At 36.6% G+C, this 24584-nt stretch overlaps 1 protein-coding gene across 1 annotated transcript in view; it reads left to right on the top strand.

Annotated features, from left to right (window-relative positions):
* Positions 1-24584, top strand: part of BLTP1 (bridge-like lipid transfer protein family member 1) — a 115903-nt gene that overhangs the window by 16431 nt on the left and 74888 nt on the right. The window contains exons 6-22 of the mRNA XM_050710664.1: positions 1665-1851; positions 3017-3098; positions 3604-3797; positions 9196-9275; positions 10549-10699; positions 12443-12599; positions 13270-13348; positions 14242-14333; positions 14969-15086; positions 16217-16372; positions 17096-17193; positions 18203-18381; positions 18521-18627; positions 20743-20951; positions 23017-23244; positions 23827-23964; positions 24323-24499. Coding sequence (XP_050566621.1) covers positions 1665-1851; positions 3017-3098; positions 3604-3797; positions 9196-9275; positions 10549-10699; positions 12443-12599; positions 13270-13348; positions 14242-14333; positions 14969-15086; positions 16217-16372; positions 17096-17193; positions 18203-18381; positions 18521-18627; positions 20743-20951; positions 23017-23244; positions 23827-23964; positions 24323-24499 — 2432 coding nt within the window. The remainder of the gene's footprint in view (positions 1-1664; positions 1852-3016; positions 3099-3603; positions 3798-9195; positions 9276-10548; positions 10700-12442; positions 12600-13269; positions 13349-14241; positions 14334-14968; positions 15087-16216; positions 16373-17095; positions 17194-18202; positions 18382-18520; positions 18628-20742; positions 20952-23016; positions 23245-23826; positions 23965-24322; positions 24500-24584) is intronic.

The raw sequence follows: 24584 nt of genomic DNA, 5'->3' as shown, positions 1-24584 counted from the left end.
TTCATCACAACCTAAATACCTAACCAAATCGCTAAGGCTGCTGGTAAATTGCATGCTAAGGATTTCTCTGGTTTCTTTGAGGATTACTATTGCAGCTGTCACAAAGTGATTGGTAAACCTGTTGTAGCTAGACATTACTGATGCATACCTTTGTTTCAGATACCTCATAAAAGGAAAAACAGAATAGACATGAAATGTTCCTATAGGAAAATGCATAGACTGAAACGGGCCTATTAAATATTTAAAAATGCCACCAGATTCTTATAAAAACACAAACCTTAAGTCTTTTAAGATTTTTGCTTGGAAAAAGTAACATCTTGTGAAGGGTTAATGTAAGCAGTAATGATTAGTTCATGTTTTTGTGTTTTGTTTTATTTTTTTGTTTTGAAGTTTTGCACCTGAGGTGCTGGGTGGTGCTATGATGAGAAATGGAGCAGGAATGGGAATTTGTTGTTAATAGTGGTGATAAACTTGGTCCTGCTGGTACAGAAATGATGTGACCTCAATCTGTTTTCATTCTGACATATTTAAGGGTGTTAGAAGAGTTGGGTTTTTGTTGTTATTTATTAAGAGAAGGCTAGTGAAGGATCCTGAAGTACTCATAGGCCTCACTAAGGCGTTCCTTCTGGGTGGCTCCTAGCACGTACTGTACGGGATTATTCCTCCCCAGGTGCAGGACTTTGCACTTCCCCTTGATGAGCTGCATGATGTTCCTGTTGGTCCCTTTCTCTGACAAGTAAAGTCGAGATCTCTAAACATTGGCTCTTGGGCACAAACGCAATGGGCTGCTGGGTTTCTTCTCTTGCCCCTGACTACAGCAGCGGTAGCTCTGACTTTCTCATTTCTAGTGTCTGTGGGAAATGTTGCCCTCAGTTTCATCCCCGATTGGTGACTCCTGTGATAAGCATTGATGTTTCAGTTACCTAAAGTGTGTTTGGCTTAGAAAGACCAGATCAGCTTTTAAAGCAATTGAGATCTCTTGGGTAAATGTGTAGTGGGCACTCTTTTAACTAGGTAATCAGGGGGACGTTGTGTGAGCATTTTCCTCACATTAACTACATAATTAGGTCATACTATCCAAGGTGAAAGTAGGTCACAAACAGCTCTATATGCAACCAGCAGATGTTAAACTCATTTTTATGTATTAAAGAGCCAAGTTGATATTACAGTTAAAATCTTAAATTCATGAAAATGTTGATTGACTGCATGAAATAAGTATGCTTCTTGTTAGTTCTCCATATTTATGCTTTATGTTTCTCTATAAAACGAAGATGCTTCTCAGTTTGGCACTGAGGATTCAGTGGTGTGTGTCAAGTGATTTTTTTTTTTTTTTGGTTTTATATATGAGACTGAATAACCCTCATTTACCATTTTGTGCAGCTCCTTTCTGGATTTATTTTTGCATTGTGACCAAAGGGTGAAATTCCCTTCGGGTTTTATGTTTTGTATACAACTGCTTTACTTGCCAAGTTTCACTGATTTGCTTGGAATGGCATAAATATTTTGTGTGTTTTTTTTTTTTTTCTGTTTCTTGATATGTAGTTCAGCAGCTGTTAACTACCACGTAGACAGTTTTTTGCAAAATGTGCGTATCTGTAAAACTGTAAATACTTAAAGGAAATGTTGGGGTAGAATTTGGAACTCTTTTCCTACTGTTCATTTAGATCCAAAGGCAGAAACAAGACTGTATATCATGGTGAATGACTTTGAATTTCACGTGTACAACCGTTCTGAGCTTTATGGACAACTTCAAGAATTATTTGGCTTGGATCCCACAATAATTCCAGCAAAGAAAGATGATGAAAAAGCACAAGTGAACGGAAGGCAAAGAACACATGCCAATCTTGAAAGGTAAATTGTTATTCATTTTGCTATTTTGTTGATGCTTTGTTCTGTGAAGTGCTGAACTAATTGGGTAATGTTTTGTTAACATATGCTCTGGAGGCCAAATGGTTGAAGCACAGTGGAGAGAGAAATTGCATTGACAAGTCTGACAGTCTGAATATTTTTCCTTCCCTCAGACTTTCTACCACAACAATTAAAAAAAACACAATTGAACAAACCAAATACCCCTTGCTTAATGATCAGAGAAAGGTTGGAAAATCTATTTGAAGCACTCCGTAGAAAGGGAGGATGTGTTGAAAAGGATTATGCTTGCAGAATAATAACGGCATTGCTCAGTAGAAGTAACAGTCCCTCAGGACACTGAATAGACAAAATGTGAGGATCCATATGGTGTTGGGAGGACTAAATGGTTTTTGAGCTTTACACTCAGGCTGATTTGCATCACATTTTTAGCAGTGTGTGATTGTGTCTGTAGATGCATAAACTTAATTATTTTTTTCCTCTTTCTGGGTACCCCATAAAACATGGTGTGGACGTACAGTGTTTCTCTATTTAGGTTATTTGTAGTGGTGTCAGGTATTCAATCACAAGCCTCTTTTTGGGCAGAATCACATCACACTGATTTATTGGCAGGAGGAGAGACGTTCTAATGAGACTTGAGTCCTTCCAATGCTGCTGGCCAGGCCAGTATGTGTTACTAAATTATGTAGTAGGCTGCTTGCAGCATGCTGTGGCAGTCCTGAATCTGGGTAGGGGCTGCGCCTTCGAGCCAATCTCTTCATACTTCTATTTTAACACCCCTACCAACATATGCATGAAGGACTTCTCCCTTTGGGAAGTGACAGATCCTTCACCAAAGACTTAAAAGGAGTATTTGAGGTGTTTTTAGAACAGACCAAGTTCCCCTTAGGAAGATGTATTTAACTTGCTCTGTGTTAAAACATGGCATGTTTATTTTCTACCTGTGTTAGCTCACAATACACCAGCACCAAAGTGTAACCGCACGTGTTTCCAGGCTCTGAGTCTGTCGGCTGCTAGCAGGTCCTTGAGAGGAGGCACCCTCATGGGAAGAAGTATTCCCCAAGAGCTGTGCACTGCAGATCCCTAGAAAAAAAGCTTGGTTAGTTCTTCTGCAGAAAAGAGAAAATAATAAAAACAATTTTTTCCGTAGTGTTAAAGTAAAAACAGAATCTCAAGACCCTTCTTCCTCATGGAGATCGCTTATTCCTGTCATTAAAGTCAATGTGAGCACGGTAAGTCAAACAAGTCCCTGATACATTCATAAAAATCAGGCTTGTGACTCATTTTTCTTTTACATTCTATTTAATTTTTGTTTTCCATCATGATTTATAATAGTTTTGGTGCTCATAGAAACAAAGTTATGTTCTCTGTTTTGGGAAGGACTTGTTTCTTAGGCTTGTAATGATTTCAAGAATATCACGTAATTAAGCTAGGTAATGGGTGTTACACATTTTTTTTTGTTTGTTTCCATACATCTTTTAATAGGGATATTTGGCCATTTTGCTTAAGAGTTAATGCTGCCTCACAAAAACAGGGAAACTGTTACTGACATAATAGGATATAAAATATTGGAATTTTGTGCAAGGTAATATTTTAGTTATGCACAGATTATGGACAAGATTTTGGTCCCTAATCTTTGCATAGGGATGGTTAAACTGTATTATTATAGGTGAATTATCTATACATATATGCAATAAGCAGTGTATTACATGCAGTTGGGTCTTCTTTTTAATTTAGGGTCGCTTGGCGTTTGGGAATCATTATCAGCCACAAACACTTTGTATTAACTTTGATGATGCTTTTTTGACATATACCACAAAACCACCTTCAAGCCACCTTGATCAGTTTATGCATATTGTGAAAGGAAAATTAGAAAACGTTAGAGTCATGCTGGTTCCGAGTCCAAGATACGTTGGTCTTCAAAATGATGAGTAAGTTTTGCTGTTTTTTGTTGTTGTTGTTGTTCAGATTCCTTATTTCATAATTTATTTTAAGAAAATCAAGAAAAAGTTGGTTGTGTTTCTGTGACTTTCGTAGTGGGTTTAGGTGGCTGGCATTTTTAACACCCTGAAGTTATTAGATGTTGGATCTTTGAAACTATTTGCTGATGAAAAAAAGTGTTGGTTTTCTGTCATTGCAGATTTTTTTGTCTATTATGCTGTATGATTAGTATTCTGTATTTAGTTATTATTTTCCTTCACTTGGATATTATAGCTATATGCAGGCTTTGACAACAGTAAAATTTTAGGATTTACGCAAGATTTAAGGTGTTTAGTTCTGTAGAGGTGATTTGCATATAGTTTGGAAAATGATAAAAAAAAAAAAAAGAAAAAAGGGAAAAACAGCACAATATTTGATATAGTAGAAATGAAGTTATCTTCCGAAGGCAGATTGCTGATCCTTTTACCTCTTCGTATTCTGTTCTTAGACAGCCAGGTTTATGAAGCTTTAACAAACTAAATAGTACTAACACAAGCAACCAAAAAATGGTGTGCTTGCATGACGTATTTTGCCACTAGGTTTCAGGTTTTATTACACTTGAACCAGATAGACATTCATGTGCATGCTATATTAATACTCTCAATATGGTATGAATTTCATAGCCAGAATTTTCAACATTATCTTATTCAATGGTTGTAAAATTATATATTCAACAGATAATTTGGACAAAGCTGCTAAATTTCAAAGTCTTTCACAGGTATTATTTGGTCAACAAAAGGTATATAATGCATACTATCCTTGGACAATTGCATGTATGAATTCATGTTAAATGGTTTTATCTATCTATATAGCTTCTAAGCAACAGTATCCAGAGAATTAATTATGATGCTTCGAAGTAAACTGTGCTTCATTTGACTTTACCTTAGTTAGATTTGTATCAGCCAAATCCTGCCACCTATAACATACCTTTATATTTTTTCAGTTTTAAATAATACTCAGTGGGTATATACAGAATCTCACTCTTCAAACATGACAGCAAAGGAAACTTCTCCAACTAATAATGAAAACAAGCTAACAACATTAAAACAAAATAGGATTAAGATACTGAAACTATTAGCTTTTTCTCGTGCTTCCGCTAAGTATTTTCCTTTTATGCTATTACCATCCCTACAGCTCCTGATGGCTGAAGGATAATGTGCGCAGAAAACATGTGCCCTAATTTACTGCAGATTCAACAAATGACCCAGTTCACTGAAAAATGGGAATGCTTTTGAATCTTGAGAGCCTGCCCTCTTGTGCTTCTTTGGCTTAAAAATTAAGCCACATGTCTTAACTTTCAGAAATTCCTGCAGGCAATATATGTATAGAAAACAGTTAAGTGACAACAAAATTTGTAGCAGACCGACTAATTAATACGAACATCAAAAAGCAGCCTTGACAGCAGTGATTTATAAAGGAATCCTCAACACCTCCATCACTTTTTACAAATAAATACTCCGAAACACAAGTTAAAAAAGTGCTAGGAAAAGCAGGTCAGGATGAGTTTGGAGATCTGTGACTAAGTCAGCATGCTCAAAGCGGAGGCTTCAGGTAGATATTAGGTAATAGTCTTGGATGACGATGGTAATGACAGTGGAGGAGATGATTATCTAACCCGTCTTTGTGAATGGCCTGTGGTGGGGTTTCTAGGGTTCTGCCACCTCAGTCAGGCGAGGTGTAACTAACTATTCCTGCTGAGGGGGGAGAAGAGATCAGGTCAGATGGCCTCATTAGGTCTTCCTCTCCCATGTTATTTGCAGATAGTGTCAGGTGTGCTTTAGGTTGGGAATACTGGTAGAGGAAGCAGTGCTGTTGTCTTGTTTGCATGGCTGTGCAGTGAACACTGATAAGGGAATTCATCTTTGTTAAGAAAAATGCATCTTGGTCTTAAATCTGAATCAGTTCTGGGTTCACTACCTGTCACTTGTCACCCTAACATATGACCATCCTAGGACTGGCATAAGCAAAGGTATTATGAAAGAAAAGACTGGTTTTCTTGGCTGCTGTGTTGTTTGCTGTGGCCTCTGACTTCTTGGTAATGTAAGATGACAAGTTGCTTGAGTTACCTACTCTGTATTTTCATAGTGTCCTTCAGAGAATCAAACCACTGACACACGACAATACAGAACTGAACTTTCCTTTTTGTATACGAACGAGGGAAACACATTGAACAGGCAAAAAGTTTTTTTTTGTTTACAAGTGTAGTGAGTTCAGACAGATCAAAACAAGAGCAAGGAGGAAAAGGGTTTAATTGAATATGAAGACCCAGTAAACATACGCTCTAGAAGAATGTGAGGAGGAGGACCGAGGAAAGTGTCCAGCTACCACGTGCTAATCCCTTCTCCTCCTCCACTTCTGTTTAGTGTAAGAGCTCAGAGATGTTCTGCAGAAAGTGGAGCAGTGCAAAGGTGAAGAGGATGGCGTGAGCCCGGGTCTTTGATGGGAGGGTTTGGCCCTTCTCTCAGCTGCTAAGGCTTTCCTGTCAACACTTCCCGCTTTTCTTACAGCCAAGTGGCAGTGGCTGGCAGGCCGTGGACTTGGTGAATTCAGATTGTGTTGAAGAAGGCTTAGCTCGATATCTTTATATATAATTCTATATAAAATCTTAACAATTTTGTTGTAAGCTTTAATCTCAACGCTAAGTCTGTATAGGTGAATGCTGTTGGGAAGGCAGAAGTAAACAGTTGTTTGGCGTGCTGTATGCATTCATATCGTACAACTACACCCAGTTTTGTTAAAACAGGGAGCACACTTCATGTGAGAGGGGTGTATTATTCTGTACTTTGCAGAGCAAAATGCGTACCAGATAGAGCAGAAAAGTAAAGTTTGGCATCATACGCAGGCCACCTCACACAGCAGCTGGTTGACCTTCATGGTGAAATGAAGCTTCTTAAATAAGACACAAACTTTGCCTGACAAAAGGTGCCCTGCTAAGGTGGTATAGCCAGACAATAGCAGCTGGTGGCATTGCTCAGAGGAGTTAGTTGTGTGGCAGAGGCAGGCAGCTGTTACGCTGTGAGCTTCTCCTCTCCTGCATTACAAAGCAGAGCGGCTTCCTTGAAATTTGTGAGGCTGAAGTGACCGCCTGGTGCTGCTGAGCAGCAGTGAGCTTTTTGGACTTGCTGGCCCGAGCGTGTGCGTTGTGGAGCAGAGGCGGAATGAACTGAGCTCCCCCCATAAACTGCTATTATTATAAATCTCTAAGTACTTTTCTTCCCTGTTCTATTCAGGAACTGCTAAACAATTGTTTTTCCAGATCTCGCTATATTTACATCTCATTGGGGAGGCCAATTCAATTTTACACAGGAAAAACAACTAATTGGAAAATTAAAATGAATAGGAAGTATTTCATCTTTTGCTGCTGCCATTTACAGTAAAATTGATTTAGACTTTCTCACTCTGCTGGTTATGAAGCAGAGAGTACGTGGGCTCTGCGTCTGTGTCTGCCATGTTCCCCGAGCTTTCCTGCCTTTGAGATGAGGTGCGGTGCGATGAGCAACATGCTTCTGCCAGGTCACAGTCTTTGACCATGTATTTTTGTCATCAGGTTTTCTTCTTTTTGATAAGAAGTGCAAATATATAGAAGTGGTTGAAAAGTGAGAAAGATGTGTCTTGCAGTGAAAATATGAATTTCACATTATAATGTTTTTATTAGGAGTATAAAATATTATGTATGAATGTGTATATGTTGTAATACTCTGAGAAATGTGTCATAGTATGGCTAGCATACTAATGTTGGGGAAAGTGTTTGATTTATTAGTTTTAGCATTTGGGTCCTTTTGAGGGAAATGCTATTAAGGAAGAAGAGAGCGTTTTTTTCCCCTCTTAACTAATGGTCTAATTACTGAAGATGGCTTGTCCCTCTGGTTCTGGGTGCTATTTTAGTAAGAAAACAATTAGCAGGTGAAAGAACGTGTTGTAGGACAAGGAGAAAGGAACTCTTGATGAAGAAGAAACAGTGAAAGTAGAACTTTGGTTCTATAGCTGATTGAGTTCAATAGCTGATTGAGGGTTATGACGCTTGAGAAATGTCTTTGTGCAGAGGGGAACCTGTGATTTTAATGCATGAGTTAACTAAACCTCTAAGCTATTTTATGTAGTAATAATAATGTAATGATCAAATAGTTTCTGCAATTTGGGGTAGACACCGCCATGCAATATGACAGCAGCCTTTGTCGAGGGGAGACTTGAGACCAGACTGAGCGTTCACCATTTATTTTCAGAAGCCCATTTAATTTAGGTAGCACATAGACCTGGAAGAGCAGCAGTGATAGGGAGGGAAATAGAGTAACCGAAGTTATAACCTGCACTTGGAATGGACTCCAAAACAACTGCATCCAGACAGCCTGTGGTGTGTGCCCTGACTGGGCTGTGCCCCTCCACGTGCTATACCCACCCTTCTGGTCATGCCTTGTGACCAAAGCCTAGCAGATAAGGTAGCTCTGGCTCTTGTAGTCACCCTAAAGTCAGGCTGCTGCCAAGAGTGCCATAGACACATGGAGCTGCTGTCTAGGGAAGGCATCAAATTGGAGTCCTTCCCACAAAACCCTCCTGGATGCCATATACAGTGTATCTCCAGCGCTACAGGTCTTTTTGTTCAGCGAACATAATGGGCGTCAGAGGTTCAGCAATAAAGGCAAATTGCACATAGGTGACTTCTGAAAATGGGTTTTAATGTGTCTGTGTGGTTTCCTGCTTGGATCTGGTTTTTCTTCAACCTGCTCATATGTGGACAAAACTGCATGAATGCTTGTACTTGCCATGAGGATGTAGAACTACGCATAGTATAGCCCCTTCTGTTGTTCTTTGTAGACATATGATGTGGCTTTTTTCAGCATGGCTGCTGAAATCTCTTGGAATCAGAAGGCTTTTCCAAGTGTATGACATGTTGCTTGTGGGTTAGCATTGGCATTCAGTTTGTTCAAGCCTGTAAAATACTTTGGAATCTGATTTTTTTTTATTTTTTTAAATTGGCATTATTGAGCAGAAATGTATGCAACATGGTCTGCAGTGACATTCCACTGAATTGGAAGACCCTGGAGGAATTGATCACTAAGAGGTTTTCCACAAACCTTTGTACCTTCTCAGTTTTTAAAAATAATAGTTGTATTAGACTTGTGTAAGTCTATACAGATACTCTCAGTACAATATTTTTTAGAATGGCTTGTTTGATGCAGTTAGCAATTTTATTCATGATACTTAAATAAGTACTACGTGCAAGTTACAAGTGAATCTGACCTATGTTATTTCTTCCATTATGTTTAACTTGTTACATTTAATATTATTTGAATTTATAAAGGTGAATCTCAGTGTTTTTATTTTTAATCTTTGCACTTTTTTCCATTACAGACCACCGAGGCTGATGGGTGAAGGTTTTGTGGTAATGCAGTCCAATGATGTTGATATCTATTATTATATGGATGAACCAGGTACGTTCTGTTAAAGTTTTAAGGGATGTGAAGGTTGTTTATTTAATTATCTGCACTTGCTAGATAATTTCTTTTCATACTGAAACAGTTACTGTAATGTTTTGAAGCGAATAAAAGCATTCGTAAGTATTACTACCTAGGTTTGTACTTAATTTTTTCTGCAAATTAAAAAAAAAAGTCCCCCACCTCCCCAAATTTCTCGGAAACAAATGGGAGACTGGTGCATTTCATAACTAGGAGATTGTGAAATTTTGAAACGTTTTCTTTTTAATGGTTTTTGTCAGCATATAGACCGGTCCGTCTAGGAGGCCTGGGGAATTCCAAGGGTGAAATAACTACATGTAGAACTAATGGTTTTATTGACGAGTATTTTTATATAGATGTAGGCACTCAGTCAGCAGTGCCTTTCTTCAGTCTATATGCAATGTGCAACAATGAATATTGATACTTAAAACAAGTGTTTTTTTGAAGATGTAAACTTAAATGATGCAGGTTTCCAAAAGGGGCAGTTTATATTTTTATTGCCTATTACTATATTTTGTGTTTTTTTTGGTGTGTTTTTTTTTTAAAGGTTATTTGATGCCTTTATTTCTGAATGTTGTAGCGTCTGTCTTTTTCACTTTAAATCCAGTGCATTATGTTACCACTTTATTTTGCAGGTTTTTTTTTGTTTGTTTGCAAAAGCATTTACTGTGAATCCACTTAAAGCATTTTCTGAATCTTGAACAGATTCAATAAAACAAATAAAAAGTAAAACATTCAATAAAATAAAAAGTAAATCATTCAGTAATGATGTTTATTGGTAGAGGATAGGAGGCTACTTTGGATCATTGCTGAAAAACTGATTGAATTTTTACTAGTAATTCTGAGTCTACTGTAGTATATTTTTTCTTTTTATTTTCTTGTGTTGTCTGTGGAAATTATTTTTACTTGGTCATCAAAACTTGGTTGTTAAGTAGGACTGGGAACTGAATGTGGGTACATGAAAGCCTGTACTGGTAAAAAGCATACTTACCAGATAAAACTGCTGTTTATGCCAGCATTTCACTGACATTAGTGAGCAGTACTTCAGAAAATCCCAAGTATTTTTGGTCATTTCTTGCTCTTCCCATGTGAGTCGGTATTGAATTGTGTCTTGATAACTCTGTACTATAGTGGTCTCAAATAAAACTGACATCAGAATACATTAATTGTATTGTGCTTAGCGAACATTTTTCATGCTAACTTGAAGCAGCTTCCTTTGATAATCTGTTTATTATATTATGTAATATAGGTCTTGTACCAGAGGAGACAGAGGAAAGTAATGATGGAGAAGCAAACAACGAAGATAGCAAATTACAGGATCTGCCACCATGTTGGGGTTTGGACATTGTTTGTGGAAAAGGAACAGATTTCAACTATGGGCCTTGGGCAGATAGACAGAGGTATTATGATGATTTATGTCTTCAGTTTTATCCTTAATATCTCTTACTATTATGAAACATTCCAGAGTTTCCAGTATGTGATTGCTCGGTCTTGGCATTTGTAGGGGTTTGGCTAGGGAGCCTAAAAGAAGAGTTTTGCCACAATGGTTTAGGATTAATAAATTCATTGTTGTTTAGGATGTTGTCCTTGTAAAGCTAGTGAATTTTTATTATTAATTAATCATCCATGTTCCTATTTTTGTCAAGTAGTTTTATTAGTTATCAAGTGTTACATACTTAAGGGTTTAATCTTGTAATTGAAAGTAATAATCTGGCTATGAAAATGAGGTGTTATCATTTATCACTGCTTGGGAGAATGAACCACTTGATGCAGTCTCCAAAGTATTTATTATCTAGATACTTTAGTGATAAAATACTAGGCCAGAGCTCTATCGCTGTTCTTCACTCAGCCTTCTATATTTCACATAGGAATATTTCTGTTGGAGACTGTAGGATTGTTTAGAGAGTCAAGGACTATTAAGTAAAAATGGCATAATCAGTGCCTTCCCTTTTTTTCCCTTACTAATTACAGATTAATACTTCTCTTGGCTTTGTTAATTCTCCTGTGAAACTATTTTGATTAACTGTCTCTTAGGAGTGTGAAGATGGCAGACCAAAGAGAAGTCATTAGATACAACAGTGTCTTACTGAACTTAAGAGAAAACTCCAATTTCTGGAAGAGTGCTTTGCTAGGAACATGAAGTCAGTGAATCATTAACAATATTTTTAAGAAATAGTACCAAGAAAGCTGGATCTTTGATGATATGTTTTTTATAATTTTAACTGGCTAGGCAAAAGGCAGTTTGGTGCCTATGTAATGTGCATAGAGTTCATAGGTACGTACCTGGGAAAACTTTGTCATCATGCCATAGATAGAAGATAACTTTGGAAAGCGCCTGAACTTTTTAGACGCACTAATCTGTAGAGATTCTGTGGACTTTGTTCTCTCAGTTCATAGAAGGGCTTCTAAAAATATTTATTTTTGTTCCTTCATGTAATAATGAGTTGGGTTTCCCTGGGCAGGTGTCACTATTTTAGATTTGACTGTGTGCATGTGTTGTGTTGTTAGTTTTTTGTTGTTTAATGTTTATGTTGCTTTAGTGGTCAGGTGCTGGGTGCATGGAAACTGTTTAAAGACTTGCTTCCTCCCCCTTGAGAACCAAAGAAGCTAAGCTGTCTGTACTACATCGCTGTGGCTGTCCTTTCATGTAATTACATGTTCAGATATGAGTCTGTGGAAATGTAGGCTTCATTTCATTCCCATTATGAAATCCCAAGCATTTTAATGTTTTGTTTATTTCTGACAGTACGTTGATTATTCATGCGCAAACCAAAGCATAAACAGATTACTTATGGTTTTTTTTTTTTTGTAGTAGATTTGTAAACCAAAGATTAGGAGTAAGAAGAAAGACATAGTTTGCCATCTGAGTTAGGATATTTTTGTTCTAAAATTTTTAAGGTCTGACTTACGGCTTTCATCCAATAGGCATTTCTTACAATTTGGAATTTTTGGAGTTTTATTTTGGTAATGAGTTAGTCTCGTCATCAGGAAGTCTTCCAAATAAGCAGTCTTTTTACAGTATCTACTGCTTGTCTTAAGACTCAGCAGCGTAACTAAGTGGGAAATCATTAAGTGAACTAAATAAATACATAAATGTATATATATTTCTGTTGTGAATAAAAACTTTTTTTTTTCCCCACTAGGGATTGCTTGTGGAAATTTTTCTTCCCGCCAGACTACCAAGTTATGAAAGTCTCAGAAATCGCTCAGCCTGGGAAACCAAGACAGATTCTCGCTTTTGAGCTGCGGATGAATATAATTGCAGATGCCACCATTGATTTGCTTTTTACCAAAAATAGGGTGAATAATGAAGTCTTGTCTGGAAAATCATTTTTTCTACTGTGATTACAGTGTGCTTTTTGGCTGTACATATTTTTAGTTGTCTCAGGTGTTTGTTATGTTTTAAAAGCTGGTAGGGATTGTACTAATCTTCTGTGATTAAGTGTAAACCCTTCAAAGAGAAATATTGGCTGAAAGGCATTAATATTTCTTGGCTTATTTTAAGTTTCTTTTAGCCTTGAAGCTATATCTTAAGCTATGCCAGCTCCTACAGTCATGGAAATATTTCATCTGGACATTTCCTGTGCATTCAGTCTTCCATTAGGATGGAGCTCACACTGATAAGAGATAATCTTTTCTGATACTGGGTGAATACCTGGTATCACTGGGGAGAGAGAATACAGGGGGAAACAAAAAATGCGTATACGTGGTGGGGTTGGATTTTTTCCTTGTTGCTATTCTTATACATAGGGTTTAGTGTGACTTTATGTCTGGTTTCATTGCACATAGTTAGTTCATTAGTAATTTTTCGGCAGACAAGAAAGACTTCAGTCATCAGGTTCTTTAATCTGGGTGTGGATAATGTTAGCTAGAGGCATAAAGTACACACTGGTTGATGTCGATGGCCTAGAAATAATGCTTGGACTTTTTTCTTTATTTTTTTTATTTTTTTTTATTTTTAACCATGTAGGAAACTAATGCTGTACATGTAAATGTTGGCGCAGGATCATATTTGGAGATAAATATTCCCATGACAGTAGGTGAAAATGGTGAGTTAAGGCTAAGTGTAATTTGTTTCCTTAATGTTTTTCCTGAGCAGTTGTGTTAATTCACATAAGTGTGAGCATCTTGCAGTGTTTTGCCTTTAACTGTAAGATACATATATGTTCTTATGTAAGTTATATATAATTCATACATATGCAAAGAAATATATATATATACATATAAATATATACATACAGTTAAATAAGGAAACAAGAAGAATTTCCTTGTATGTTTCACTGCAAGTCATTAGATCATTTATGTATTTAAATGATTAAGTCACTTTCATTATTTATTTGGGTTAAGAAAACCAAAAGAAAATTTTTAGTTACTAGAAAGTTCATCATGAAACTGTGTGTGTGTTGAAGCAGGTTACATATACAGTGTCAAATCAAAGCAGGAAGACATCTTCGGTAGGATTAGTGTAATTGTTGAATCATGCTGAGAAATGCATGCTAATAATTTAGCAGTATTTTTTTTAAATAAAGCAAATTCCAAAGTTGGAGATGAAGTTAAGATAAATGTAAAGTTAAGGGTTTGTTTTTGGATTTATTCATTTTGTTGGCTGGTTTGAAGCCCTTTTGCTGAACTGTTTGTTCTCTTGATTGAGAATATATTTGTATATTTAATTTTCATTCATGCATTCTGCAATTTAAGCTGAGATCTCCAGAACCCAAGCCTTTCCAGACCCAGCGAGACTTCTGTCATCCCTCCTATATGCAGACAGAACATGTTAATCTCTTGATTGACTGAAGTCAGAGGACAGAGTTATCACAGTGCTAATTTCCACCATGATATTTCTTAGTTTTGTTAGGAGACTGTTGAAAGCACTGGTTATAACTTCTTAAAATGTGTGTAACTGTTACATTGGAATATTTGTTTTATATTTTTTATCTACTAGGTTATTCACCTACAATTAAAGGACAGCTTCTACATGTTGATGCGACCAGCAGTATGCAGTACCGCACTCTCTTAGAAGCTGAAATGCTGGCTGTAAGTTTGCATTATTAAGCACAAAGCTTCAGCCTTCGAAGAATTTTTAATAAAGAGCATATTTTTCTGTCTTTAGAGCAGTTCCTCAGGATCATAGGCAGTGCAGAAATACGCCTTTTAAATTTATTTTACAAGACTTTGATATCTAAGGAACTTTATATATATACACGTAACTGTATACATGTAACTGGGGGAGCAGCCGCTACTCGGGGCTGGCTGGGCGTTGGTCCGTAGGGGGTGAGCAATTGCGTTGTGCGTCACTTGTTTTGTATATTTATTATTTCTATTGATAGTTTTTAAATGACTTTACTAAAGTAATGAATTTAATGTTTAATCTTTGAGCATCATATCAGTTGTTGGGTACATCTAGAGTAACAGATGGTATATTTGTTGAGCAGCATCAGAAGTTTGTGGTATCCCTTTCCACATAAATGAATACACTAACACTTGACCTTCAAACACCGAAAGACAGAGTGAGATTAAATTATTAAGGAACTGGAGAGGCATTCTGTTCATCCCAGCAGGAAAAGTGTTTTAATTATTCAGCAGAGTACATGTGTGAAAACTGCTGAGCTACAGGGTCAAGCATCGTCATGTTTTCAAATAATTCTGATGCTTTAATATCTCGTTCACAGTTTCATATTAATGCCAGTTATCCCCGGATATGGAACATGCCACAGACATGGCAATGTGAACTTGAGGTTTATAAAGCAACATATCATTTTATCTTTGCTCAGAAAAGCTTCTTCACAGGTATGTGCTGTATTAAATAAGTTATATATGAAATTAAATATTATTTCTTTATAATTTCTTCAAATTTTACAAAGGTATACAAAGGTGGGTGATGTGTTTTCACATATTTAGGACAACAGATTATTTCTGAGGACAAAGTTCCTGATGTCTTTTGTGGGCTATTATTGTCTAATTGCACAGTAATCTTGTATATGAATAGAGATGCTGAATAATTGATTTTTTAACATCTAAACTAAATTTGATCTGCAGTTTTGTTAAGTGATCCTAAATTTCAAATTAATTTATTTTACCAGAGCTATTGATTTGTTTAATAATTGTCACCGAGGATGTTGATTTCTCTGATATTTCTCTTCTTTGGTTGACTGAGTTTCAACTATTCAAGCTTTAGGTCATGTCCCTGTGGCTGACAGATGATGAGAAAAAGTAATTTGCTGCTTAGGATTTTGGCTGTGAAGAAGTATACATGTACTCAAGGCAGCCCTGCATCACCAAATTATGCTGAATGTTCCAGCTGCAGTAATAGAAAGAATATATCCCCATCAATGTGGCACTACCTGCGCTAATTAGCCCTGCTGGATGGAGGATTAATTAGTGCAGGCATAGTGCCATGCTAATAAAGTTATCCTCCTAGTTGGGCCAGAGTCATCCTTTGTAAAGTGCTGTAGTACACAGTATAGTCTACCAACATGTGCAGAGCAAACCCCTGAGCTTCTACAGCAACATTGTTTGCTGTATTAGACCTGGTGGTAGGGATATATGACTCACGTACATGTTCATAGTATCTGAGGGGAAAACCGAAGGAAATAATTTGGTAGTCCAGTGCTTATAGGTAAATGGGTAACTGCTACTGAATAAAGGTGAACTAGAAAGCACGATTAAACCTATGGCATTCTAGCTTATAAAGCAAGCGAGAAATAAGAGATGGATTCAGAGCAAGTGTTGATGGAATATTTGCCTGAGAAATGGATGTGATGCTGCATATAGTTATATTAATTTTCACAGAATTTCCTTTTTCTATAAAGGGACAAATGGTTAAGATTTACAATTTATGAAAAGCCAGGTTAACTAGAAGAAGAAATTTTTCACTTGATTGCTACTAACTTATCTTTTATTACTTTATGTAATTTTAGATTTGATCCAAGACTGGTCCAGTGATAGTGCACCTGACATTTTTTCATTTGTTCCTTATATGTGGAACTTCAAAGTCATGTTTCATCAATTTGAAATGATTTGGGCAGCAAATCAGCACAACTGGATTGACTGTTCCACCAAACAACAAGAAAATGGTGAGGTCAATTTTTTTAATTTGAAAGAAGTGTATGTACAAGTGATAAAAATGGTAGGATATTTACTATGAAACACGTTCAGTGATAACCACCCATTTTGCTACTGTTGTTATGCATAAGCCAGCCATCCTTCTAGTGCTGCATGTCCTCACTTATTTTGTGCATTTTGTACAAATATATACCTTTTCTTGGGAATGTAGTTCTAGATCACATTTTAGCATTCATTTTTGAGGACACTTTGAATATTTGACTTAATACAGCAGATGGCTTGTAAACAGAAACCATGAGATCTTGACATCTTCAGTAAGACAGCTGAAAGCATCAAAAAACTTTTTTTTTGTCTTATTGTTAAAAATACGGCTCACTACTTTATCAGAAGCCTGGAACTTGCCCTGTGTTTTGTTGTTGTTGTTTTTTGTGTTCTGTTTTTGTCCAAGAACTGGTGTGTGAAGCAATAAAGAAAGTCATGAGATATTAGTTGCAGTTGACTTTCTTCTGCTTGCAGTTTCCTTGTACAATGCCCTTATATGAGGGACAAGGTGTGACAGGTAAATACTTTCATAGTAACATAGTAATTTATACTCTAAATGCATAGCAGTTTCCTTTGTCATGAGTTCACAAACATTTTTTTCCTTAATTTTTACCTCTATGTTTGATAATCTGCCTGAGAACAAAATAGGGAGTGATTCTAACAGCATTTTTCTTGTTTTTCTTCTCTCACAGTTTATCTAGCAGCTTGTGGAGAAACATTAAACATTGTTTTCTCTCTGCCTTTCACTGACTTTGTTCCAACTACATGCAATACTAGATTCTCTTTAAAGGTAAGTTCTCTTCCCTCATTGCCCAGCCCTGTTGTCTTTTAAATGTGAAACAGTTTCACTTCATTTTCTTCTTCAGTTAGGAACTTTTGCATAAACTCTTTCCTGAAAGAAAAATAGTATCTTTCACTTTCTGTTCATAGAATTTTTCTTTAACTAACCCAGAAGTAAATATATTTGCCTTGATTACATGAAGCATCCAATCATAGGCTGTTTTATTTTTTTTCATTGTATACATGTACATACAAACACACATACATGCATGTAATATTTATATATAATATATACACACACATACAGTATGTATATTTATTATATATAGTTATATTGTGGATGTCTATATATATATATTTTATCACTTGGAAGTCTGTTCTCCTAGAGGTTGAAAGTCAAACACATGTTTAAAGATAAAAACAAAATTCTGGAATGGGTAACCGAAACTATTTTGGAAGGATGTACTCAGATTTTTCACAGTTTTTTTTTACATACACAACAAATTCTTTGGAACACTGTAATTCTTGATTTGTTTTACCTAAAATAGAAGCAGTGTGGGGTTACTAACAATAAAAACTATTTGAAGGTGATGTTGTTAAGTTTGTATAATTCGATAGCAAAGTAAGCAAGGTTATTTTTGAAAGAAAGGAAAGAAAAAAAAAAGTGTGGTTTATTTAAGGTGCGGGTTCGTCTTGTGCCAGTCACTAACTTTGCATTATGAGTTGAACAACAGAAGAACAAGAATCCCTGAGAGCCATGCACCTGTGTTTTACAGCTTATGATGTGTTCTTATGTTCAAGTTACTGGACTCGAAACTGCTAAGAACTACAAAGCTCTTAGGATTTTATTACAGATTGGAGGGAGCTGTGGTCAGCAATCACATGAAAATTGAGACTTGTGCATCGCTTTGCCTGTTAAAGTGAAGATGATGGTACATGTGAGCATGCAAATAGCATGAGCAGCATTATACGTAAAGTGAATGTACATAAACTCTTCTGTTATTAATGTTTGGTTTTAGGGAGAAGATGTTGATCTTCGCTTGTATCTACCAGATTGTCATCCTAGTAAATACTCCCTTTTTATGTTGGTGAAAGATTGTCAGCCTAATAAAATAAATCCCGAATCTTGCATTTCTGCTGAATGTCAGAGTGGTCAGAAAACAGGCAAACCCAAGTGGCGCAACATCACTCACGAAGAGTGAGTTTTATTTTGATATATGTTTATGTATCTATATTGGCTTTTGATAGTTACTTATTTTGTTAGTAGAAGAAACAACCTCATGTTAACGGGAAATTATTTGTACTTCAAATAAAAGTATGCTGTTTCTCCTTGAAAGGGCTGGATGGGTTGAATGCTGGACAGTCCCGAGTGTTGTGTTTACAATTGACTACTCGTGGCACCCAATTTATCCTCAAAAGGCAGATGAGCAGTTAAAACAATCCTGTAAGTGCCAATACCTTCTTCTTAGCATGTTTCATTTCAGGAAGTGCTGCAACTTTGTTGGGTTGGGTTTAACTGCTTAAATTTACAGAAATTGATTTTGAACTGTACTATTCTTTTTCCAAATGGGAGTATGCTAATATTTAGAATGCACTAGTTTTGATTTAAAACCTGTCAACATCTCTTTCAATGCAAAATTTCAGGAAGTGTCCCAGTTCCCTGTGGAAAAAGAGGATACTGTCTGTAGTTAATTTCTCCTTGTCCTTAGCAAAGTAGATCTCTTACATGGGTTACTGCATAAAGTATCACTTAGTATATTAAATATGAAGTACAGTATTTTGGGCAGTATTATAGTACTTAAACTTTCTAAGCCTTTTTTCCCCTGAATGTTACGACATTTGTCTTATGATTTTAATATTAAAAACTATAAATATGAGATACAGTAACATCATGTTACATTTATGTATATGGAACTCTGAGATTTCATTGTAGCTAGCACTGTTGAAGTGAACCATGGCAGGCAGGTAGGAGTGTTAGACTAACAAGTCTAAGAATAATCTCAAAATTCAAAATTTAAATTTAAATTTTGAAAATGTTTGAATGCTTGTTTCAAAGTTCTAAAGATGAAATATATATATATATGTGCTTGCAAAAAAAAAAAAAGCTACGGAATACCTTACTTTTATCTCTGTGTTCAAGTATTTTAAGTGCAGAGGGGGAGGTATGCAAGAAGTTATGGGGTTATATAAAAGTCTTTCAGGTTGAGAATAAAGAAAGAAGAACTGAGGAAGGAGAGAGGTATTTTCTAATAATAATGAGAGCTAATTTGAATGAGCCTCAATGAGCAGGTGTTAGAAGACAGGAGACTAAACAGGGTTTTTAGGTTTTGAGTTCCAGCAATTCAAATCTAAAAACTCAAATTTTAGAGTATGAAACAGGATAAATAAGATTCATCTTGCAGATGTTTATTAAGTGCTCTTTTGAGACTCTGTCAGTTTGTGTCAAATTTGCATATTTGAAATTTGAAAACATTCACTTGTAATCATAGCAATTGAACCTGGTTTTGGAAGTTTGTGTATACACAGGTAATTTCACCTGGAGCTTCCTTCAAGGAATAATCCTTCAAAGAATCAAGTTGAGTTCACTTCTACAGTTGGATTTGATCCTGTGTTGCTGACACAATGTGTTTGTTACAGTAATATCCATCTGTGCTTTCTTCTGTGTCAATTGACAGAACACTAAGCTTCTGAGGAATAAATATGTTGCATAACAAAGAGGTGCAGTTTCCAAATAAGTGGTGTTCTCACTGTGGCATTTAGCTAACTTCTGTAACATAATGCAGGCACTGAACAAGCATTATAGGCAATAAATGGTAGGTTAAAGCCTTGAAGGTAGTTTGCTGGCTACATGTGTGTATTCAGTGTAGTTCTGCATGTGCTGGTTCTTCCAGTTAAACTAGCACCTGAAGTCTAACTCCATAAGGAGCAACAATTTTATATCGTTTTCCCATAAAGTTCTTTGCTTCTTGGCAATCGCTTCCAGTTATTCACTTCCTTCTATTGGCCTTTCCTCACTTAAAGAAGACAAAGCACTTCTGTTTTGCTCCAAGTAAAAAGAAGAAATGGAAAATAAAATTTTGAATTTCTGAACTCTTTTGTGACTAGAGTAGTTGAGTTGAGGGGAAATTCTGGCCTACAAAATTGTTGGTTCAGAATACATTTCTAATACAACTTCTAAAATGTGCCTGCCTCTTTATCCACTTTTGTTTGTTCTGCGATAGATATGTGGTTGTGGGAAATCCACTGCACTGAAATAAAAGCAGGTCTTTGTTTAACTTGAAAAGCAAGATAAATAAATTGATCTTTTTTCATAATTTGGAGGATTGTTTTCTCTTGCATAGTTCATGTTGACTAAAATATTCTCTATTTTCCTGTCTTCTCATAGCTACTAAGCATGAGAAACCTGTTCTGTAGCATAGCTATGTTAACATAGTTATAGAATCCAAATTAGAAAGTTGCAGAAAGTTGTATATTTATTACACGTTTGTATTTGTAGAATTTCATCCATTAGAAGCCTAAGATAATCAAAATCTGTTTTCTTCTTTCTTTTACTCCCAAGTGTCAGAAATGGAAGAAACGATGTTATCTGTGCTGAGGCCATCGCAGAAAACAGCTGAGAGTGTGATTTCATCTCCCACAGCTTCAACCCGCCTTCCCCTCGACCCCTCAGAGCTGCCCCCGGATAAGCTCCACGTGGAACTGGAACTCTCCCCAGATTCCCAGATAACCCTGTACGGACCCCTGCTCAAAGCCTTTCTGTCTATAAAGGTAAGCATGTAAGCATGTAGGAAACAGGAGTGGTTCGTTTGAAACAGAAAAATGAGAGTTCTGCAGAATATGTGGACTTAGATGAAAATTTTCATAAGGGCTTGTTTGGAATGATTTTGGTGGTAGGGCACGGCTGGGATAAGTTCAGTTGGCACAGTCTTACGAGGAGACTTGCAGTATAGATGTGGAGACTTACATCAGCATAATTTTCCTTTTGCAGAGTTCTTTATATATAAACGTATAGGATCATAAAAATCCATGGTTATGACTAGAGTTTACATTAACAACTACTTTTATGCAAAGATGTATTAGAACCTGTACCTTTAGGGCATGTGAAGTTCTACAGAGCATGGCGCTGTATTTCCATGCAAGCTCACGTCTGCAGTGCTCATTTCCTCTGGAGATATATGTAAGCAGTGCTATGTTAGGTCCCTTGATTCTATGATGATTTAATTTTTGAAGTGCAGATTTCTCAGCTTTAAACTGGCCTTTATCTTCTAAATCTCAAGAGAAAGTTTAGATAACTCGTTTTTGAAAATGCATATTTACTGTACTTTTTAATATTTTTGTTGCTGTTTACATCTGTTTGTCCAGCTGTGCTGGCAGCATCTTTTAGTAGATATCTAGGTTTGTTTTCTTTAATGCTTATTTTCCTGTCTTGTGGTTCAATTGTTATTGTCAGTATGTTTTCATTGATCTTTTTAAATACACATGGGAGAGATTCCTGTATGTGCATTATTTGTGCAGTTTTGAAAAGTTTTCTGTTCTTTGGAAGTAGTTTGTGGTGTAGTGCACTGTGCTCCGTACTGGATGGCTTACTGGCTTGGAATGAATGATATATGAATCTCTGCATCCCTGGCAGAAGGTACCAGGAGTAAGTTACTGGAGTTCATAGCACCCTCTGCTGGGTCTGCATAGTAAAAATACTTCATGGTCTGTCTCCTAACACTGTCTTTTATCTTTTCCCTTTGTTAAAAAGCAAAGCCAGTTAGCTTTGCTTAACTTCGGAGAGATTTTGTTCTGTGTACTGAGCAGTGCTTAATTCATACATAGTTTATTAACATGAAAAATACTGTGGAGACTCAGTACAAGATAATAAAATCATGTGTCCAGGGCAGTCATCATTTCAAGGCTAATAACGCCTGCCTTTTCTGCAGACCTTTTTCAAGGACATGGATACTTGGCAATTACTTTTTTTCCTCTGCGTTGCACGCTTCCTCTTTGCTTGTTTGCTTTGTAGACTTGTGCTTAGAAAAGGACGGGGAAGTCTGGCAGGCAAATGAGGCACAGAAAAGGGAAGAGGGAAGCAATACACTTTGCAAAATTCAAATCTGCTTCAGTTTGATCTTCTGTCTAGTATCAATTGGTCTGTATCTCACAAATCACCAGTGGGGTTTGTAATAGGTGGAATACTTCTGTCAGTGTGAGAGGCTGAGGGACTGAATGACTTTCTCAGAACGAAGGTGGGAGCAGTGTTCGTGTCCACGTCATAACCTCTTTGTTTGGAAAGGATTTTACTCCACAGAATGTTTAAGCCCCAGCACTTGCCACATACTGACTTAATGTGAAAATACAATTTGCATCATTGAAAAAAATTGTTCTCGAGAGACTTAATTTGCTCATTACATTTGCTTTTATATCAGGCTAACGTTTTGAGGGCAGGAAGAGCAACAAAATTTCAGAAATTTCCGGGTGGATAAGTGTGACTTCCTTTGTGTTCTTACTCTCTTGAAGTTTTTTATCTTTAAGAGCACAGAATGTATTTAAAAATGTCAGTAATAGTGCTTCAGGATAGTTACTTGTACCGCATGCATCTGGAATACCAGTGCTTTGGGAACTGTTAAGAGCCAGTTCTGCAAAGCACATGGCATGAATTTGCTCACTTAAGTTACCTATTTTTCATAAAATAAAACTATTTATGTTTCTTCAGCTGCAGGTTGTAGATATATGGCTTATTTTAGGGAGGACTGACGTACAGAAGAAGGTTGGATTTGTATTTCATTATTTGCCTGTATGTTTTTAGTTTGTTTTCCCTATGGTCATAGTAAATAATTCCTTTTCTCAGGAAAATTATTTTGGAGAAGATGACATGTACACTGATTTTGAAGAAGTTATTTCAAGCCCTGTTTTGTCACTCTCTACGTCTTCAAGCTCTGGGTGGACAGCTGTTGGAGTGGAAAATGACAAAAAGGAAAATGAAAGTTCAGTCAAGCCAGTTCACCCTCTTACTTTACGTCCCTGGGATATTACTGTACTTGTTAACTTGTACAAAGTGCATGGGCGGTTGCCAGTGGTAAGTGCGTTAGAATCTTAAAATATTTTGCTGCTATAAGCAGCGGGTTTTTTTTTCCAGTTTTGTAATCTGGAGTTAAATGTAACTCCCTGGAACATTAGGTTAGGGAGGTGCTTTTTAAAAGGTCTGACTACTCTTTAGTACGGTTGTGGCTATCTAAAGCAATTTGAGATGTGATTGGTTTTGCTTATCTGGAAGGTGAACTGGAGATTTTTTAAAATGACTTTGTTTTTCAATAAACTTGATTTGTGTCATCAGTTGTTCATTATTTTGGATTGACCATTATGATTTCTCTGCTAATTAACAATGCTGTCCTCTAATGGTGCATCCTGCTTTGCACAGCTGCATTGTGAGGGATCCCCAGGAATTTAAATAATAGTCTAGATAAAGGTTTGGGTTCACCCAGATGGGTTTGTATGTAATTGTTGAAAAGTTTTTGAAGTTGCATGGGCTTCTTTTTAAGTATCAACTTGAAGGAAACTTAGCACACTTCCAGCTTACAGCTTTGCTTCTAATCTGACAATTTCAACAGTATTGTGTGTTTTCAGTTTCTGAAATGGTTTTGTTTGATTTCTACTTTAGCATTGCAGTCCAGATGGTCCTGAATGCCCTACAGCTTTCTTGGAAAGGTTGTGTTTTGAGATGAAGAAAGGTTTTAGAGAAACAATGCTTCAACTTGTACTGTCTCCAGTGAATTTGTTTCTGAATGACAACTATCAGGTAGTAGTCCAGTTGGGTGTTTTTGTGGGTGCGTATGTATTGGGGAAGTTGTAATGATCTTAAAATTGAATTTTGGGGAAAGAAAAGTTGATGATGGTTGCTGTCGGTTAAAACAAACTTGGGTTAGATGAGGATCCCTTCCACCCATAGGATTTGCATATATGTTGTTGCATGCTTAATGGTGAGAAGTCTTGGGACAGACTAAATGTGTAATCATAGAATCATAGAAAAATCAACAGGATTTAAGAGGTGAAAATGAATGTGTGCGAAATATCTCTGACTACAGTTTTTTGCACTTTCTAATTATATACTCTTGAAAATATTAATTGTAACTTAAATGTTACCTTGTCTTTAACAGAGACCTTCAGTGGATGAAGTTCTTCGAGAGGGACACATTAGTCTGTCAGGTCTGCAGCTGCGTGCTCACGCGATGTTTTCAGCAGAAGGTTTGCCTCTTGGAAGTGATACTTTGGAATATGCATGGCTGATAGATGTGCAGGCTGGAAGTCTCACAGCCAAAGTTACAGCACCACAGGTACCATCTAGCAATTCACTATAAAGTATTACCTTTTTTCTTCCTTGCAGAACTGGCATAGCATGGATTTTGGAAAGCATGTGGT

The sequence above is a fragment of the Cygnus atratus genome, chromosome 4 (genome assembly GCF_013377495.2).
Source record: "Cygnus atratus isolate AKBS03 ecotype Queensland, Australia chromosome 4, CAtr_DNAZoo_HiC_assembly, whole genome shotgun sequence".
Classification (NCBI taxonomy): domain Eukaryota; kingdom Metazoa; phylum Chordata; class Aves; order Anseriformes; family Anatidae; genus Cygnus; species Cygnus atratus.
This window is presented reverse-complemented; position numbering and strand designations above follow the sequence as displayed.